Source organism: Mirounga leonina, unplaced genomic scaffold, assembly GCF_011800145.1.
Source record: "Mirounga leonina isolate KUSES-001 unplaced genomic scaffold, KU_Mleo_1.0 Mir_91, whole genome shotgun sequence".
NCBI lineage: Eukaryota > Metazoa > Chordata > Mammalia > Carnivora > Phocidae > Mirounga > Mirounga leonina.
This window is the reverse complement of record NW_023270839.1, coordinates 21,762,741-21,784,269: the sequence shown is the minus strand read 5'-3', so window position 1 is coordinate 21,784,269 and position 21,529 is coordinate 21,762,741. Positions and strand designations below refer to the sequence as shown.

General features: G+C 41.6%; 1 protein-coding gene across 3 annotated transcripts in view; it reads left to right on the top strand.

Moving 5' to 3' along the window:
- Positions 1-6,974: 6,974 nt before the first annotated feature.
- SLC30A4 (solute carrier family 30 member 4) overlaps positions 6,975-21,529 on the top strand; it is a 28,838-nt gene continuing 14,283 nt past the window's right edge. The window contains exons 1-3 of one of the 3 annotated variants that reach the window (XM_034993586.1): positions 6,975-7,113; positions 7,251-7,764; positions 16,235-16,381. In XM_034993586.1, the coding sequence (XP_034849477.1) occupies positions 7,374-7,764; positions 16,235-16,381 (538 nt within the window). In that variant the 5' untranslated portion in view covers positions 6,975-7,113; positions 7,251-7,373. Of the gene's footprint in view, positions 7,765-16,234; positions 16,382-21,529 lie in introns of all 3 variants that reach the window. The other 2 variants (XM_034993588.1, XM_034993587.1) reach the window with 2 other exon arrangements.

Here is a 21,529-nt window from a genome sequence, read left to right as displayed (position 1 = left end):
TCCCATACCTCCTCACCTTCCCCCCTTAACTACAGTTCCCCACCACAGCACCCCGGGGCAGACAGTCTCTCCTTTGCTGTCCTGCCCATTTGTATTCAATAAATTTCTATCTCCTTTGTTCTGCCACGGGTGAATTCTTTCACTGCCCTCACCCAATTGGCCGCCTCCACCCAATTGGGTCACCCCACACTCACCCAATTGGGTCGCCCCACACCCACCACTCAACATTCAGAGGGGCTCCTTCTGGGTCAGGGGAGGGGACAGCATGGGCTGGGTGGGTCACTGGGAACAGGATTAAGATCAGAGACCAGGTGACAGAGCAGAAGGGGTTCCCAAGGAACCTCAGTGATGTGGGAAACAAAGGCAGAAGGAAATGTAGATAAAATTAAATGTCCTTATAACCTGCAGCCCATTGACAAATAGTTGAGGCAGGCGGGAGTACAAAGTTCCTCCAGGAAGCTCCCAATTGTCTTCCTGTTAATGCCTTGCTAGAGGGGAAAACCTTAGTTTGACAATAGCCAGGCCTCAGGTATCCTGCGAGTCTTCTTTAGCGTATGAAAGTCCTTTTGGACACCTCCCTTACTTTTACTTCCCCCAATCCCAAAGTATATAATCACAATCCCAGGGCGCCAGGCAGCAGTCGCAGCACTTTCTGCCGCGGGTCCTGTCCCTGTGCTTTAATAAAATCACTTCTTTTGCACCAAAGACGTCTCAAGAATTTTTTCTTGGAAAAACAAAGAATTCTTTCTTGGCCGTCGGCTCCAGACCTTAACTTACATTCCAACACTACATCATTGGCTGCTGGAGAGTTGGTCGGTAAGACTCCTGTCTTTCATCTGTGTCTATGTGTTTCTGTACATACAAGGAAGATTAGACAGTACCTACTATCAGGAAAAACCCTCATCATTTCCAGTGTTTGGAGGTGAGGAACGCCTCGAAGGCTGCCTTAAACCCTATTTGTAAGTGAGCAGAATGTGAGTTAGTAAAATGTAAATCACAAAAAGGAGGGTCAACTTTGTGGGTCAGTATAAAACAGCTGTAATAATTACAGTAATTTATATCTCATTACCATGTGGCATAGTGATTAGGAGGCATTATTGTGTCATGTAAATCATACACCAAGATCTTTGTGATTAGGGTACTAAATTCTGCTCGCTCTCGTGTGCTGCCATAGTTTAAAACCATTAGAGAGAATCATTTAGGTTGCCTTAGTCGTGGGTTTTTTTGCTTCAGGGAATACAGGGAGTTAAATAGCAGGTGAATTTGCTACATTTGATTCTGGGAGGACCCATATAATGATACTTAAAAAAAGAATTAATGCCATCTCTATTTATAAAGGAATTCTGGGAAAAACTCAAAACACTTTGCAGATTTTAATCTAATTAATCCTCACAATAACCCCAGGAGGGAGTTCTTATACAATGGCCTTCATTGTTTGAAGTCACCACTTGTTAGAGGCCACAGAAGAGTCACTTTTTCTGCAGTTGCTTCTCTGTCTTGCTTTAATCATAAACATTAGAGTGTTCTTGGAAATAAGTCTTGTCTGAATGTCAACTGAGTATTAGTGTATTAATCATCTCCAATCAGTATGAGACAGATTAATCTCACCACTAAGGATTTCTTGGAAACCACACACCAGCTTCAAGAAATACAAACATTTGTTTGAGGGGAATTTAATGTTATGAATGAACTCTCTGATTAAAATATTTTTTGCATATAAATCTGTGTGAATTTAATTTACAGCGCTTCTGCTCTGAGTACAATGTTAGGTGCCCTGGACACAAAAACAACTTAGGATACAAATGAAGTAATAGTAACAGTAGTGTGTGTGGTTGTGATCTAGAGATCTAATGAAGTCAGAATATGCCCTTAACAAACCAAGGACTGGAGTTCAACTCTCCTGGGAAGGGACAGATACAAGTGGAGGATTTTTAACAATCAGCATTTGTCTGTACCCATGTTTTGCATTTTGGTTCAGACAGCGTGGTCTTTAGTAAAGCTGTAAAGTAGGTATTCACATGCAAAATCTCATTGGATTCTTACAGTGTTCCTACGAAATAGGTAGGACAAACACTATTTTCCACTTTACAGACAGAAAATGAGTTCAGCAACAGTATGCTGCTAGGGGTCATAGCGAAAGGATGGCAAAGTTAGAAGCCGAACGAGCTTCTCTTGTCTGTGATGAAGGATTCCCAAAGCATGTCCAAAGTCGCCCTTCCACCCTCACCTTCAAGCTCCCCGAGCCCAGCTGCCACCTCCAGACTGCAGGGCTGGTGTGCTTATACTTTAAACCCTTCCCAGCTCCTATTCCCTCTAATTTTAGCCAGACATGGTTAGAGAAATTCATCGGTACATTTACTTTAAAAACTAAGGGAAGATAAAAACAAAGGTGTGAAAACAATGAACTTGTTTAGTGTAGGTTTTGGCTCACAGGTTGGTTTGCCTGGCAGGATACATGGACTTGGCCCAGAGACCCTCTCTCCTTCATCTCCTCCCTGTCCAAGAAGGAAACTTGCCTGTCCTTGGGCAATTCTCTTAACTACCCTGTGTCCTTCTTCTCCCCTGGAAGAGAGGTGAAACTGAATTTCCAGCCTCTATGTTACCAGAGCAATCCATAAAAAGAAGAAATTATTACACTCTTTAGTTGTGTATCACATCACCAACCCTTGTCCATATGTATCTGACAGCTTTCATCCCTTCCTGAAAAAGATAAGGGGGTCACATTCCAAAAACATTCTTTGGGAATCCTACAATCACCTATTTCAATGACGAAAGGAATTCTCAGGATGGGGAATATGCAACATTTGAGCCTGTCAATTAAGTGGCACCTTTTCCCATATTTCCATTTTTAAAAAAAATTTTTAAAGATTTTATTTATTTGAGAGAGAGAGAGATAGTGAGAGAGAGCAGAGCAGGAAGGAGGGGCAGAGAGAAAAGCAGGTTCCCCGCTGAACGGGGAGCCCAAGGCAGAGCTTGATCCTGGGACCCTGGGATCATGACCTGAGCCGAAGGCAGATGCTTAACCAACTGAGCCACCCAGGTGCCCCCCCATTTCCATTTTTAAAAACTTTAACACTTTTTCCCCTTCCTTTCCAAGAAGGATTTCACAGCATGATGCTGAAGTCTCATGAGGTACTGGCAAATCTTTGGCGTATGGAATAGGAATTTCTTCTAGCACACTCAAGGAATCTACTTTTCTGTAGATCATTCCATTTGTGTGTGGAAACAGACTGAGAGGATAATGTAGGCTAATGGCTGAGAGCATGAGTGGGGAGGAGAGGGAGAAGCAGGCTCCCTGGGATCATGACCTGAGCTGAAGGCAGACATAACCCAACTGAGCCACCCAGGTGTCCCTCTACTTAAAAAATATTAATAGTTGGCATTGATGGAGTACTTACTATGTGCTAGGAGCTATATATGCTAAGTTTTACATGCTTTACATACATGATCTCATTGAATCCTTACCATAGCCCTGGGAAGTGGGTACTCTCATCAAGCCCCTTTTATTTTTTTTTTTTAAAGATTTTATTTATTTATTCATGAGAGACAGAGAGAGAGAGAGAGAGAGAGAGAGAGAGAGGCAGAGGGAGAAGCAGGCTCCCAAGGAGCAGGGAGCCCGATGTGGGACTCGATCCCAGGACCCTGGGATCATGACCTGAGCCGAAGGCAGACGCTTAACCATCTGAGCCACCCAGGCGCCCAAGCCCCTTTTATAGGTAAGAAAATTGAAGCCCAAATTGGTCAAATGGTTTGCCAGAGATTATAGAACTAAATGGTGAAACCAGGACACACACACACACACAGACTTCAAGACCCATGCTTTGAATAATTAACTTCCTCAGTGATGCTATAAGGATTAAGTGAGCTGATATAAATCAGGTCCCCTGCGGAGGTGCTAGGCACATAAAAAAGCCTCAAGTAAATGTTAGCTGTGGTATTATTTTCAGCATTGTCATTTGTTCCCAGAAATGTCTGTGCCAGAAGACAGGTTTTGACATAGGATATTGTGGGGCAATTCTAGTTGACCACCAGAGATACGTGTCTTGTAAATGTCAGACATCTACTATTAAACAATTTGTGTATTATGAGTTACCTGGTTAAGAGATGGGATAAATGGTTAGCAACTTTATCTATTTGCCTATGCAGAAAAGTTCTTCATACTGGAGAAGTATGAAGTCTTATAAAAGAATGGCATGCTGAGCAATAGCTAGCTGAATTGCAGGCAGTACCAGATTATAAATGGATTATGTTTCAAAAGTTCATTTGTCTATTGTTATAAATTCTGAATACATAGAAATACGGTTGCAAATGGTGGTTACATGCCAAGACTATTCACAGAAGTCTATTCGGCCCATTTTATTTATTTATTTTTTAAAGATTTTATTTATTTATTTGACAGGGAAACAGCGAGAGAGGTAACACAAGCAGGGGGAGTGGGAGAGGGAGAAGCAGGCTTCCTGCCAGGCAGGAGCCCTATGTGGGGCTCAGTCCCAGGGTCCTGGGATCAGGGCCTGAGCCGAAGGCAGACACGTAATGACTGAGCCACCTCAGTGCCCCTATTCGGACCATTTTAAAGTTCAACGATAGAAATCATGCCACTAGCCCAAGGACAGGCCTAGGAACAAGGGCCCATGTGATAAAATAAAAACTGTATTTCCTGGTACAGAGGCAAGTTGAGATTGAGTGTATTAGTTATCTATTGCTTTGTAACAAATTATCCCCAAACTTACCATATTAAAACAATAAACATTATTATCTCACAGTCTCTGTGCGTCATCTGGGAGCAGCTTAGTTGGGTGGTTCTGTTCAGGATCTCTCCTGGGATTTCAGTCAACATCTCCTGGGCTACAATCATCTGAAGATTTACCTGGGGCTGGAGCATCTGCTTCCAATATGGCTAATTCACATGGCTGTTGGCAGGAGGTGTCCATTTCTCATCACCTGGGCTTTTCTTCGGGGCTGCTTGAGTTCCTCGTGACATGGTAACTCTGGCTTCCGCAGCACAACAAGTGATCCAAGAGAGAACAAGCAGGCAGCTGCAGTGCCTTTTATGACCTAGTCTTTTAAGTCATACACTGTCACTATTGTCATATTCTATTCATTGTAGGCCATATGGTATTCACTAAGAGAAGCTCACATTCAATGGGAGGGAGATTAAGCTCTACCTCTGCTTGTGATGAGTATCAGAATTTGTGGACATACATTAAAATCACTATATAGTTTTTTGTTATCCTCCTATCACTCCGTCCAGATACCCAGCGATATAAAATAGTAAAAATAAATTGGGATGCAGAACTGCAGCCCTTCCCAACAAAGCGTACCGTAAGTACCCAAAATAATCCATGTTCTGCCTCAACTTTTCTTGAAAACATCTATCCCCTTTCCTTGAATGGAATCTTATTTGAAGAATTTATACCAAAGAAAGAGCAATCACATTCCTGACATATTTGCTTTGTTCATTTGTATTTCTCATTAGCAGAATTTCAGGCAATATAACAAACTGAAATGAAAAACAACAAATAATTTACTCCTGAGTTGAATGGATTAAGATATTTGGGGTTAGGAGAGCAAGGCTCAGTAAGCACTCTCCCTTCAGCTGATAATGACCTGAGTGCTCTGGTTATTGAATACTCTAGGCAAGTCTGTCCTCCTCAGTCTTGGGAACCATGGGATCTCTGATCCAGCTTTCCTAACCTGACTGCCATGGCGGCAGCTCTGTAGGAATATGGTGCACATTCAAAAGTGAGGGATTGCTGGGGAATCCAAAAGCAGTTGGTGCTCTGGCACCTGAGGCATGCAAAATTCTCAAGTGCCATCTGAATCTTTGGAGGAAAATGACGCTCCATGTGACTTTCTCTTGTATATCTTGTGACTTGAAATTTGGTAACCCATGTAGACTATCGTCAAAATACAACATCCATTAACACAGGATAACTAGGAGTTTTACTACAATTCAACTCCCAAGTGTTAGCTCCCCTGACAGTGTTGCTGTTTTAAATCTTAAAATTTGAGTCTTAAACCCTTTTGAGAATATGATAAAAGCTAAGGGACTTAACTCAAGAAAATACATATAAGCCACAGTATTTTGCACATGAGTTTAAGGCCTCCAGAAGCCCCTAAAACCCATCCAAGGGAATCTCAAGACTTCAAGGGAGAAGGGGAATGGGGAGGCTTATTGCCATTCCATTCTACCATTACAACTTAGACCTAAATCAGAAACTACTATTCAGAACTTAATCGTTTTAAATTTGGGTAACAGAACCAAAGGCCAAAACGGAAACCCCTACTAGATTTTGTGCTTGGGTTTAGTCCATGTTATAAATGGAGGCTACAGCGAACACACACAGGACAACAGTAAATACAAAGCAGGACTTAGAACTGCTGACGACCATCAGCAGCCTTGCCCTCTCGAAGTTGACCTGACGGTGCATCAAATTTCGCCGACTTGCCAGAGAAGCATCAACTCAAGGAAAGCAAGCTGCTGGTTTCTCACTCAGCAAGAAGGCGCTAAAATGGTTTTCTGCCGCGGATCTGCAACCAAGATCCTGACCCAAGATTCCTGAGGCCCTCGTTGGGTGGAGCGAGCTCGCGCAGCAACGCGCGGGGCGGGCGGGACCGTTCGAATCTACCCACTTGGTCCGCAGGCCCCGGCTCCATCCGCTCATGCCTCTCCGCCTGGGGAGGCGGCAGGGCTGCGCCGGACACGCCGGCATCCCTGTGAGTGCCCCTCGGGCAGAGACAGGCGCGCGGGGCTCCGCAGCCGGCACTGGGGCGACGGGCGGGGGATGCGGCGCGCGCCCTGCCCCGCCCCTCCCGGGCGCCGCAGCCCTGCGCGGCGGGCCTGCGTGTGCTCGTGCCGACCCCTCCTTCGCGCGCCTGGCCTGCGGCCGCTCCGGCGCACGCGCGCGGCCTCGCGCAGGGCGGGGAGAGGCGGCGGCCCCCGGCGCCGGGCCCCGAACCTGTCAGACCCGGGAGCCGGCCTGGAGCTGCGGGCGCGGCAGGCGCGAGGACGGCCCCGCTCCGCGCGCGGCCCCGGCCCGAGCTGTGCGAGTCGGCCCCGCCGAGCCGGCCGGGGGCGGGGAGATGAGCGGCGGCCCCGCGGCAGCGCCCCAGGTAGACTCGCCGCCCCCTCGCGGAGCCCGGGCGCCTCCGGGCCGGCCTGGCGCCCCCGCCGCCGGGGCTTCGGAACTTGTGGGCAGTGTCGGGGCGCCTTTGATTTATAACGTGTTAACGTGTTTCGTTTTGCACAGGATGGGGAGGGACGCGCGGCGGTGCCATCGGGAACTGGCGCTCCGGTGAAGTAGGAGCCGGCGCAGCCGCCGGCCGGCCGCCTGCACCGAGCCTTTCGGTGCCGCGGCGGCTCAGCCTCTGCCATGGCCGGATCCGGCGCGTGGAAGCGCCTCAAATCTCTGCTAAGGAAGGATGATGCGCCGCTGTTTTTGAATGACACCAGCGCCTTTGACTTCGCGGACGAGGTGGGGGACGAGGGGCTTTCTCGGTTTAACAAACTTCGAGTTGTGGTGGCCGATGATGGTTCTGAAATCCCAGAAAGGCCTCTTAACGGGGCGCACCCGGCCCTGCAGGCCGACGACGATTCCTTACTGGACCAGGACTTAGCTTTGACCAACAGCCAGCTGAGTTTGAAGGTGGACCCCTGTGACAACTGCAGCAGACAGCGAGAGTTACTGAAGCAGAGAAAGGTGAAAACCAGATTGACCATTGCGGCCGTTCTTTACTTGCTTTTCATGATTGGAGAACTTGTAGGTGAGTTGTGTCGCCAACTCACTTTCCATTTACCTTGTCCCGAGGGTTGTTGTCAAGCTTTAGTTACACATGATTTGAGGTTTAAACTTTCTTTTCAGGAAGTTTGTTATTTATCAAGATACTGATCTCGTGATAGGAAAAGTCCACACGGTTCCAAAGTGCAGATCAACCCAAGTAGGACATAAACTTTCAGAGATAACTTTGCCTTTTTCTTCTCGTTCTCCAGACACTGTGACACCTACTGTAAAGTTAAGTACATTAGCTTCATCGTATATCATGTAACTTCCTCTTTAAAAAATTCTGATAAAACACCAGGTTAGTTTTTGCATCATTTAAAATAGTAAGTGATCTAAACGTAGAATCATGAAATTTTACAGTATGAAATGACTTACTGAACACCTGCTCTTCTTTTTCACACATAAGGAACCTGAGGGCCCAGAGAGTGAAACAAGTTGTGAGGACACTTGGCTGGTTAGTGGAAGAGGCACATCTACAGTCCCAGGCTCCTTACTTTTTTCTCTACATTTGACTTAAGCGGTCTCTTCTTTGTTAGTATTTCCTTTTGTATTTATATCCAAGAGATTTGCAAAATTAAATACGACCTTTAAAGTTTTTCATTATACTAAGGATCTGAAAGGAACCAGAGGGCCCCCCCGGGGTTTATGAACTTGGTTTTTTTATAGTATTTTTTAGTATTTTTTTTTAAGATTTATTTATTTATTTGCCAGAGAGAGCACACAAGCAGGGGGAGGGGCAGAGACAGAGAGAGAAGCAGGCTCCCCACTGAGCAAGGAGCCCGATGCAGGACTCATCCCAGGACCCTGAGATCATGACCCGAACGGAAGGCAGACGTTTAACGGACTGAGCCACCCAGGCGTCCTGTTTTACCACTTTTTGATAATTCAAGTAATACATTCTCACTAAAAAATATATTCTTAGAGATTAATTTCACAGTCACATTAGTGTAACTGCTAACTTCTCTTAGTGACAGTTTACAAAGTGACATTAAAGCAGGGAGATAAATCTGCCATATTGTTGTTTTTTTTTTTTTAAAGATTTTATTTATTTATTTGAGACAGAATGAGATAGAGCATGAGAGGGAGGAGGGTCAGAGGGAGAAGCAGACTCCCTGCCGAGCAGGGAGCCCGATGCGGGACTCGATCCCGGGACTCCAGGATCATGACCTGAGCCGAAGGCAGTCGCTTAACCGACTGAGCCACCCAGGCGCCCTGCCATATTGTTTCTTAATGATTAACCATTATGAGAACAGGTGGCAGTCCAGATTAAGATGCTGGCTAGAGGTTATATATAGGAAAATTATATACATTTCCTACCTCATTTTATACCTCTCCTCCCCAGTGCACACTTCAGCCATGCTGGCCTTTTCTCCCTATGACGCACAAAGCTCTTTCCTGTCCATAACGCCTTCAAACTGGCTGGTTCCTCTACCTCAGTGGCTTTCAAACTTTCTTGACCTCACTATAGAAAAAACTACACTTAACATTGTGACCTGGGTAGGCATGCATGCATACATATGTATGTTAAGTGCACATACACACATATATGTGTGAATATATGTATAACTGAAACAAAAGTCTCATTTCTTGTGATGCGTTCTAGTATTTTGTTTTTTCAATTATGGCCCCAGCCCACTTAATTGATTTCGTGTTCCACAGATCAGGGCCTGCAGTTGAAAAACACTGCTTAACCTGGAGTGCCTTTTCCCCAATCTTCTCTTGGCTGGTTTCTTGACATTCGTATCTTACCCCAAAAGATAACTCTGAGAGACCTTTTCTGACTGACTAAAGTAGATATCTCATCTCTCCTGTTCTCTCCCCAACTTTAAAAGCCCTCAGCATCTTGAGATTATCTTGTTTGTATATTCACTTGTTTAATATCTGTCTTCTTCCACTGAAATATAAGCTGCATTCCCAGCATCTACAACAATGACTGGTACAGAATAGACATTCAATAAACTTCTGCTGAATTAATTTTTATTGTGATAGAGAATTATAAATGCTTAAGCTGTAAAGGAGGTAAAAGTGAAGTTGTGGCCAGGTAAGAAGGCATGGCCTCTACACACTAAGATTCAATGACTTGCCCAAATTCACACAGCTAGAATATCAAGTCAGTAAGACTTAGTGATTCTTTTTTTTTTTTTAAGATTTATTTATTTATTTGAGAGAGTGCGTGCTCATGCACACACACCAGGCGGGGAGCAGAGGGAGAGGAAGAAAAGCAAGACTCCCCACTGAGCAGGAAGCCCTGTGCTTCGCTTTGCAGCTCTAATTGAGCTACGCAGGCGCTCCAGACTTAGTAATTCTTGAAGTTAATATTTTGTATTTGAAGTTAAAATCATATTAATCACAATTTTCCCCCTTAAAATTAGAGTTTATTTTACCTAAGTAAAAATTATTAAGATAAAATTGTCCTGACATACCATTTTTGAAATCTCTTATTTGGTAAATGTTGTTTTGTGAAAACCACAATAAGTATTTTACTTAAAATACTGACTTTATTTTCAAAGATAAAAATCTTATGTTAAATAATACAAAAATACTAATACTTAGGATAAGCATTAACAAATATTCAGGGGCGCCTGGGTGGCTCAGTCGTTAAGCGTCTGCCTTCGGCTCAGGTCATGATCCCAGGGTCCTGGGATCAAGTCCCTCATCGGGCTCCCTGCTCAGCGGGGAGCCTGCTTCTCCCTCTGCCTCTCTCTCTCTCTGTCTCTTATGAATAAATAAATAAAATCTTTTAAAAAAATATTCAGAATATTACATAGAATTAAATTGTATATAGTAGAGCATTTATTAAAGTGTATCAAAAGCACTTAGAAATAAGGCGTCTTATGTAGAAAGTATGGAGTAATTTAAAAAATGAGGTAATTTAAAGATCTGAAAGAGAAGACTTGATTTTGAATCTTGGCTTTGCCACTAACTTGCTTTGAGACTTTAGATCATTCAGCAAGTATTTTTTGAGTACTTTTACAAAACCTACTATCTGGGGCGCCTGGGTGGCTCAGTTGGTTAAGCGACTGCCTTCGGCTCAGGTCATGATCCTGGGGTGCCAGGATCGAGTCCTGCATTGGGCTCCCTGCTCGGCGAGGAGTCTGCTTCTCCCTCTGACCCTCCCCCCTCTCATGCTCTCTCTCTCTGTCTCATTCTCTCTCTCAAATAAATAAACTCTTTAAAAAAAAAATAAGTAAATAAAACCTACTATCTGAAGCACTTAGTCTAATGGAGGGCACAGATGTTAAACAAATAAATAAATTTAAAATCCATATGGCCTTAAGTGTTATGAAGCAAAAGAACAAGGTACTATAAGACATAGTAACCCCGTGGGACATAGTTTATGTATGAGCCAGGTACAGTTAAACCAAAAAAAAAAAGTGTTATTCAAGCAAAAGGAGTGGAGGAGTTTTCCAAGTGAAGAGAATAGCATGTACAAAAGTCCTAAAAACCTTCAATTCTTTAAAAGGACCTAAAAAGAAGGCAAGTTTCACTGGAATATAATAAGCAAGAGAGAAAGAGGCCAGAGGACCAATCAGGCCGGTTCTGATAGACCATATTATGAGTGTAGTTTTTAATTCTAAGTACAATGAAAAGCCAGTCAAGGCTTTTAAGTGGAGAGTAATATGATGGGATTTATGTTTTTAAAAGATTATTTTGGCCCTTATGTGGAGATAGATTGGAGGGTGCAAGAATGGAAGCAAGTAAACTATTGCAGAGGTCCAGAAAAGAAACAATTATGGCTTGGACTGGTGTGGATGGAGATTGAGAAATATTCTAGAGGTAACATTAACAAAATTGACTAATGGTTTAGATGTGGGGGTTGATTCTGAAGTTTCTCACCTAAGCAACTGAGTGTATGGAATTGTATGTCTTTTATTAGGCAGGGAGAAAATACAGAGCAGGATTTAGGCCTGGGCTCAAGGGTTGTTTTAGACAGTGTTCATTATCACATGTATGTAAAATAGCCAGTAAAGATGTCTAGTGAGCTGTTAGATATGAGTCTATAGTTCAGAAGAGAGGTCAAGTCAAGAGATAGAGTGTGTAGTGCTATCAGAATGGAAAAAACCACCTACAGAGTCTGTTTTGAGGAACTCCAACTTTAGACGTCAGGCAAAAGACAAACAGGTATTTCAGAATCTAAGAAAATAGAGTATTTCCAAGTGGAAATAAATAAGTTAAAGCTGCTGAGAGGTCTAATGAGATGAGAACTAAACTATCCTTTGGATTTAGTAATAGTCATTGATTAACAACTGCATTTTTATTGGGAGTGAAAAAGCTTGAAGAATGAATGTAAACAGACTTCCCAAAAGTACTCAAAGATGGCAAATGAATTCATGTATCTAAATGTACTTTCTCCTGAAGCCTCTCAAACTGAAATAAAGGGATTTTTTTTTTAATTTATTTTTTTATCCCCATACATTACATCATTAGTTCTAGATGAAGTGTTCCATGATTCATTGTTTGTGCATAACACCCAGTGCTCCATGCAGAATGTGCCCTCCTCAATACCCACCACCAGGCTAACCCATCCTCCCACCCCCCTCCCCTCTAGAACCCTCAGTTTGTTTTTCAGAGTCCATCGTCTCTCATGGTTTGTCCACCCCTCCGATTTCCCCTGCTTCATTCTTCCCCTCCCGCTACCTTCCTCTTCTTCTTTTTTTTTTTTCTTAACATATATTGCATTATTTGTTTCAGAGGTACAGATCTGAGATTCAACAGTCTTGCACAATTCACAGCGCTTACCAGAGCACATACCCTCCCCAGTGTCTATCACCCAGTCACCCCATCCCTCCCACCCCAACTCCCACTCCAACAACACTCAGTTTGTTTCCTGCGATTAAGAATTCCTCATATCAGTGAGATCATATGATACATGTCTTTCTCTGTTTGACTTATGAAATAAAGGGATTTTTAAATGTATATATATGTATATAGCCATATATCCATCCACATGTGGGTCTGTGTGTGTCCACATAGATGGGGAAAACTGGAGACAAGATAATAACAACATAACTTTGGGAAACTAGAAAGGAGATAGATAAAAGAAATAACTGACTTTTTTTTTTTTTTTTTAAAGATTTTATTTATTTATTTGACAGAGAGAGAGTGCGCGCGAGAGAGGGAACACAAGCAGGGGGAATGGGAGAGGGAGAAGCAGGCTTCCTGCGGAGCAGGGAGCCCGATGTGGGGCTTGATCCCAGGACCCTGGGATCATGACCTGAGCCGAAGGCAGACGCTTAACGACTGAGCCACCCAGGCACCCAAAAGAAATAACTGACTTAATAGACCCAAGAAAGCCACCTCCTAAGTAGCAGTTGGGGAAAGCCAAGAATCAACCCAGTTTACACTAATTCATCAGAAACACCTAGAGAATTTATTAAAACACAAATTGCTGGGTGAGAGCTTCTAATTAAGTAGGTCTGGGATAGGGCCTGAGAATTTGCATTTCTTACAAGTTCACAGGGGATCCTGATACTGGGGACCATACTGAGAACTACTGCTCTTCAGAATCCTAAGTAGGCCCAGAATTGGTTGCACCTGGTACCCCTAGAAGTGTGGGTCAAGAGGAAGACTAAAATAAGGAAACTAGTTAAACAGATACAATAATTACATAGTATCCACAGAAATAAGAGATATGTACCTACAAGAATAGACTGCTTTAAAAAAGAAATTCAAGGTAAAGAGCTTTTGAATAATAAAAACAAAAAAATTTTGAACTCCATAAAAAAGTTATAAGATGAACTAAGGTAATCTCTCAGAGTAGAGCAAAAAGATAGAAATAGATAATAGGAGAAAAAACATAAGAAAATTAGTGTATCAATCCAAACTCCAAATAATAGGAATTTGGGGAATAGAGAAAACAGAAGAAAAGAAATTGTCAACAATATAGTTTAAGAAATTTCCCCAGAACTGAAGTGTATACCTTTCCAGATAAAAAGAGTAAACAAAACCCCAGCAAATTGGGTGAAAATAAACCCATACCAAGGTATATGATTGTGAAATTTCAGAATACAGGGAGCACATTGTTATCTATTGCTTCAGGCAGCTGCAGTATTAAACAATTCCCTTGGATTGTTTTTTGACAAACATTCCTCAGGGTTTGCCTAAGACAGATCCTAAGTCAAGTCAAAACAGCCTTGCTAGTGTGCTTTTCCCCAGGGAACTACCAGGCAATCAAATAATGATAGTTCTTTGGGAATGGGGCTTGTAAGTATCTCTGACCCTATTTTATCCCTTGCAGTGGCTGCCAGGCTGGTTTTCACCACAATTGTTGCCTGTTGGTTTTCAGGGCTACCATAGAGCGGGAGAGAGGGAGATGGGTCCAAGGCTACAGAATTTTCGATGTTCTTATAAAGATTCAGTTGTTTTCCTTGAATGAATACTATCTGTATCAGCCTTTGGTTAATTTCCAGAGTTCTAAAAAAAAAAGCTGATTTGGACCATTTTTGCCATGTTCTCATTACTTTCATAGAGGAGATGATTTTCAGAGGTCCTTACTCTGCTATTTTTTTGCTGATGATTATCAACACATGGCTCTTTAAGTTTTAGTTAACTAAAATTAAATAAAATAAATCCCTCAGTTGTATTATCCATATTTCAAATGCTCAAAAGCTACATGTGACTAGTAGCTACTCTACTGGACAGCACAGATAGAACATTTCCATCATCTCCAAGACTTACTGGACAGTACAGCTTTAAGGTATTACCCTTATTTTATAGATAAGGAAACTGAGGCTCAAAAGTATTAAGTAACTTGCTGAGGGAGTCTCAGAGAGTCCCAAACCCTCTTAGCCACCAACTTGTATTTTTCTCAGTGATTTCCAGCTCTTTAATGTCAAGGGAATATTAAAAGTGGCATTTGTATAGAGAACACTGGAGTAAATGGATGTGATTACAAGATCACCAGCTCAGTGACCTGCTGCTCTTGGCTCTGCACACTCATCCCAGAAAGAGGGGAACAACGGCTTCGCACACTTATATGTCATAATACCCTGAACATGAAGTTCATTGTAACAGTGATGCTCAAAGATACCAAGACCAGAAGCATCAATATCACCTTGGGAACATGTTAAAAATGGAAATTCTCAGGCCTCATCCAGCCCTCTGGAATTAGAAATTCTGGGAGTGGAGCAAGCAATCTGTAGTTTAACAAATCTTCCAGGTGATTCTGATACACATAAAGGTTTGAATATTGTATATTATAAAAAGCTTATTCAATGAATGGTGCTAAGACAATTGGTTAACCATAATAGAACAACATACATATATATACACACACACATACACGTATACAAAATTAATTTTATATATCATATATACATATAATGCCTGGAAAAATTTTATTCTAAATACCACCTTTGATCTCTCTGAGACACTGCTATCTATACCCAAGGGAATCAGTTATCTTTATCCTTCATTTTGAACTAATGTACATTTAAAAAATTTCTTCAGTTTAGGGCGCCTGGGTGGCTCAGTTGGTTAAGCGACTGCCTTCGGCTCAGGTCATGATCCTGGAGTCCCGGGATCGAGTCCCGCATCGGGCTCCCTGCTCAGCAGGGAGTCTGCTTCTCCCTCTGACCCTCCTCCCTCTCATGCTCTCTGTCTCTCATTCTCTCTGTCTCAAATAAATAAATAAAATCTTTAAAAAAAAAAAAATTTCGGGCACCTGGGTGGCTCAGTTGGTTAGGCGACTGCCTTCGGCTCAGGTCATGATCCTGGAGTCCCTGGATCGAGTCCCGCATCGGGCTCCCTGCTCGGCAGGGAGTCTGCTTCTCCCTCTGACCCTCCCCCCTCTCATGTGCTCTCTCTCATTCTCTCTCAAATAAATAAATAAAATCTTTAAAAAAAAAAAATTTTCTTCAGTTTAATTTTGTGGTCAAACCCTCTCAAACAAGTGAGTATCTATCTTCAGCTTTCTTGTAATATTTAGATACTGTGGTTATTAATTTCACTAATAGTAGGATTAGTAGGTTGAGTAAAAGCTGCAGTACTAAAACACAAAATTTCTTATGTGTTAGAGCCCAGTTTAGTAGTTCTTAATTTTTTTTTTAAGATTTTATTTATTTATTTGAGAGAGAGAGAGAGAGAGAGCATGAGCTCAAGCAGGGGAAGCAGCAGGGAGCCCGACAGCAGGGCTGGATCCCAGGACCCTGAGATCATGACCTGAGCCGAAGGCAGACGCTTAACCAACTGAGCCACCCAGGCGCCCCAGTTCTTAATTTTTTTAAGGTCATTGACTCCTCAGAGAATCTGTTCATAGAAATGGACATTTTCACCACAAAAATACACACATATTTAATGTTTTGCATAAAATTTCAGGATATCTTGATTTAATTGTAATAGGATAAAGATTTAGTTCAAAGTTGATGTTTTGTAGGATGTTACATATTTTTGGTTTGCTTATGTTTATTATTTTAATTAACTTATTCCTTCTTCCCTCTCATCCTTACTCCAAGGTGGATACATTGCAAACAGCCTAGCAATCATGACAGATGCACTTCATATGTTAACTGACCTAAGCGCTATCATACTGACCCTGCTTGCTTTGTGGCTATCTTCAAAATCACCAACCAAAAGATTCACCTTTGGATTCCATCGCTTAGGTAGGTAATTGGTAATTTCTTTTGATTTATAAAATTTCATAGTAAAACCACAATGAACTATAACTAACCTCTGAGTAACTGAAGTCTTTCTGTTGATAACCTATTTGAATAAAGCAAATGAAAATAGATGAACAAGTTTATTCAGATACATAGAGTCCAGGATACATTCAGCCTAGTCAGCGATAAACAGTTTACACATATAAAATTATATGGTAATCATTAATCTTTAAATGTTGTTCCCTATTTCCTGAAGATGTTATCAGAAAAAAGTTTACTGTCAGTTTATTCAGCCAGGCAAAATCACATGAGTTTAGGCTAGGCATGAGTTTAGCTTCTTTCTCACACTTCAGGTATTCCAGCCAAAGCTGCTTAGCCCAGATCTTAAGTAATACTATAATATGTTTCACATATACTGTGTGGTTGACCTTCGTTGCTGCCATTGTATCATCATAATTCTGTAAATGCTGATAAAGATTCTTTGCTTGACCAAATTTTAGTCAGTCTCCTGAGCCTTCTCCCAAGCCCATCTGTGTACTTCCTTATAAAATTCTGTTTTAGCAAGAACCCTGCTAAGCCAGTTTAACAGAACCCCACCACTCTCAGTATCTGATGGGTTATCCCCTAGGTGATGTCTCATCGCACTGGCCTGTCTCTAGCAAAAATTCTCTTAAGTCAGTTTTGCCAGAATCTCCCTCACCCCTGATGTTTCCTCTTAGTAATTTTCCATTCACTGACTCCCACACTGCTCCTTGGCTCTAAATTCCCACTTGCCCATACAGTATTCACAGCTGAACCCAATCTCTCCCCGCCCCTCCGCCCCTCTGCCCAACGCAGAGTTCTATTGCAGTGGTCCTCTACCTTTCTTGGGAGCTTCCCCCCTTGAATAAAGTCTTCTTTACCATGTGTTGACAAGTGTCATTAAGTTTTTTTCTTTAACAGTGTACACATATTTTTATTTTCCTATTTTGAACAAATATTTGAGAGGTTAAAATCATACATGGTTATCCATACAACTCTCTCTGTGTTACTGTGTTTTTAGATTTTTTTACTTATTTTAAAAATATGTATAAAACAATTATTTGAACTAGTATGTGAAATGCCATATGTCCAGATGTCATTTGCTTAGAATCCAGAAGCTGACATTTAGGTAGCTTTAGCACAACCTGTCTTAAAGAACCAGAATTAACAACTTGCAGTTTAATTTTGTAGAGACACTGAGCTTGGCTAATATATCAGTCAGTTCTTCCCCTTCTTGGTTACTTTTTAGCTTCATCTTAACTCAGCATCTAGGTCTTCTAAAATTTAGTCACTGGGCCTTCTATGTAAAACTCCATTTACCTGAAAGGCTATATCCCAAGTCGCTATCCAGATCATCGGGTTGGGAAATTCTCTGGCAACCCCACCCCTCAGCCCTGTCCACTGCCTGCTGTATCAGAGAGCTAATGCCCTGAGGTGTGTCTGTGATTTGTTACCCACTGCACAGTGCACCCACTGGTTATCAACATATTACACAGTCATTTGTTACCTGATTGCCTTGGGCTTTTTAAACAACTTCAAGATTATTTTCAAACTTTAATTTCTTGTGATTTAAACACCTTCAATTTAAGATCTAACATTCAAACACAACATTATGGAATGGGGTTTTTTACCTTCTACCACTGTTTGAAAGAGTGCATTTCATTTTATCCTGCGGCTCTTAACCTTTTAGATTATAGACCCCTTGGAACGCTAATGAAAATAGTGGAATTCTCCTCTCAGAAACATGTAATAACAGAACATAGAAAGTCCTACATATAATGAGAACCTATAATCATGGAAATTCTATTAGATATCAAAGAAATACTTTATCTAGTCACTTCATTTCTTCATAGACCGCAAGCACTGTGAAAAGGTGAGAGAAAATAGAACTGAATGTTCTTATTTATTTCTGCACGTTTCTGTAGAAAGTCAAATATTCCTTTTTCCTTAAAAGTATAAAGTTCACAATTACGGACTAGATACAGCATTTGACTCCTCTCCCCTGAGAGTTCATTCAAATAAAAACAGCAGAGAGAAGCAAGTGATTGGGTCACCAATACTTTACCACCTTACCTTATGTGTTTCTCATACATGTTCATATCCCATTCCCTGCCACCCTGTCTTATGCAAAAGGCAGCATACTGTATACCCAGTTCTAGACCTGGAAGTGTGTGTCTGTGGACGATGGATAGTAGTAGGACCATTCCTTACATTTATTTCCTTTTTGTTTGCTTCTAACAGTTTATACATGCCTAATAGCATTTGTCACATTTTTATTAGCTATTTTTATGAAATTGTATCTTGTTCTAGACCATGAATGAAGTAGGGATGGAAACAGATAATATTAAACTCTGTGTGTCTGGCAGTAATAAGTGCAGTACACAAGATTATTAGCTGAACTGTTGCTTATTCAGGCTGAGTAAATAAGGACATGAAAACTGTGAAACAGATCATTTAATATAGCTCATGAACCTCCAATCACTTGTGTTTGGGTAAATTAAACCAGTTTACAAACTAGGAATAGGGATATTTTTGAAATTTGGGGACTAAAATATTTGGGACTTGAAAATATTTATCTGTAATTCTGAAACTGTGATTATATTCACAAACTACACTATAAAAAGTTATTTGATTCATAACATAACGGGCTGGTACAGCCTGACTTCTCGGTCCCTTTGACTAAGTAAGAAATTAGTCAGAAGAGAGTTTCCCCCTGATGTCAGGCAGGAGCAGTCCTATTTGTTTTGGTACTTTCCACTTTTAGAGTTTTGTGAATAAGTTGTCTTTGGTTCAGATCAGAGATCTGCAATTTTACTAGCTATATGACCTTTTAGAGATGATTTAATCTAAGTACAAGGGTTTGTTTTTTCTTGTAAATTATGAATGATAACACTTGCATTGCAGAATTGTAAAGAATACATAAGGTGGTAAGGTCTAAGTACCTGACCTGGTAGATCTGGCCCAGAGTGAATTCCCAATAAAAGCTAGTTCCAATCTTCTTTTCCTTCCCTCTTCCGCCTGCCAGTATATCATCCTGCCCACACTTCTCATATCTCTCAAATGCTCCACACCCCCAAATTACCTGTCTTCCCTCCCTGCTAATCAGAATTCTCTGAGCATAACTCTCTTAGTTAGGTAGTAGGAGAAAAAAAGTAAGGTGATTCACCCTGATGATTAAGCAGCAGTTTTTAGAGCTGCACTTTTTAACTCAGGTCTTTGGTAATATATTTTTTTTAAGATTTATTTATTCATTCCAGAGAAAGAAGGGGGGAGGGGCAGAAGGAGAGGGAATCTCAAGCAGATTCCCCACTGAGTGTGGAGCCCCACATGGGGCTCGATCTCTGCACCTGAGCCAAAATCCAGAGCCGGACACTTAAGCGACTGAGCCACCCAGGTACCCCTTTGGTAACATTTTTGGCAATGTAACTAAATTTATTTTAGCAAAAATCATTTAGTGAGGGTGAGAGAAAGGTGTTTTTAGATTTGAGGGGAGGACCAAATAGCTGTCCCAGGAATCTGTTCCATTCTGGTGGTACATTCCTTTCCTTCATGTGAACTCACAAATTGTGTAAAGTCATTCAGGTTTTTCTTTTCTTTTCTTTACTACTTTACAGTGAGCTACAGTGGCAGTTCTTTTGTGGGAAAAGGGGGAGCAGGCTAGGAACCATATAGGAGATATTTTTAAATGCCTGGATTCATTTGACTCTGGGTATGTCCTTTTATCCTGGAAGTTAATAAAACTTAGAACTTAATGAAACACACTGTAGCAGAAATCCCACAGATCCTTAGGAAGAACAGCATTATCTCCCAAAGGGGAATTGCTATTCTCAAGAGAACAGTGCTATCCCCTTGCTTTCTACTTTTATCCTTCTCTGGATTATGAGCTTAATTGACTTTTATTTATAAGGCTTTTGTTGGAGTTCTTGGGCTGAAGAAGCTGCAAGGATAAGATTAAGATGGAGATTCTATCTTGTATCTTACCATGTAAAAGGACTTAGTAAGAGTTGTTTGTATTTGAAATAAAAAAGCAGGATTTACATTTTGGCAATGTAAATCATCGGCCTAGGTTAATGGCAAAGCGACAGTGCAGGAGGCTTGTAGCAGAGTGTAGTTCCACTCAGCAAAGACCTTGGCAGATGTGGCTAGATGATGGTTCTACTACGGTAGATTTGTGATTTGTTACCCACTGCACAGTGCTAATTCTCTGTCGTTTGCTGTTTCATTCCCTGATGCTAAAGGAGCAGAAAGTATTCAGCTAAAAAATCTCTTTCCCTATACATGCAGCCAAAAAACCAAAATCTCTTCTCCCTGGTTAGTGATTCATTTTAACAACGTCCTCCCACCCCTGATGACGGCTATGCCGATTAATGATTCATATCTTAGGGAGAATTCATATCACCTGAACATGTGGAAAAGAATAGGTACCTCCTAGAAATTGGAGTTTTTGCTGAGGCAGAAGGAAGACGTGAGTGAGGTGGTCCATGTTGGGCTAAAAGTCAGTTTGAGAGTGCTGGGCACCTTGGGTATGGGGTAGAGGGAGTGGTGAGAAGGCAGGAAACAGATTATTTAGAATAGGAACTGAAAGGATCCAAAGACTGCTTTGCAGTTTAGCGTGGTATTCCAGTGGCAACAGTAGGCCACTGAAAAATGCTATGTGATGTCTTTAGCCTGAGTGCAGTAGGGTTGTCTGTGGTTTGAGTTGAAATACAAATACAAATTTGGAAATCCTAGGCAAATCCAGCACAGCCCACTGATCTTCCTTGTCTTTCCTTCCTATCTTTTATTGAAGAAGGTAAAAAAGAGAAATAACATAAAAGGAAGTACAGGAGAGAATACCGTCTCCACTCTCCTTCCCTGTTCATTTTTTTAAACCTCTGAAACCTGTCTTTAGATGTTTGCTATAGTTTTTTGGGGCAATAGACTAGCGTTATGGAATTTAAAGGAAATACACTCATTATTGGCAACATAGCATTAGCAAAGCTAACAGTTATGATAGGCCAGTACATTTAGGCAGCACTCATGAAATAAAAAATATGCTTGGGTTGAGTGTGGTTTACATAATTGAAGCAAATTGTTATTCATTCACTGAATAGGTGCTCAGTAGTTACCTGTTGACTGAATGAGTAATAG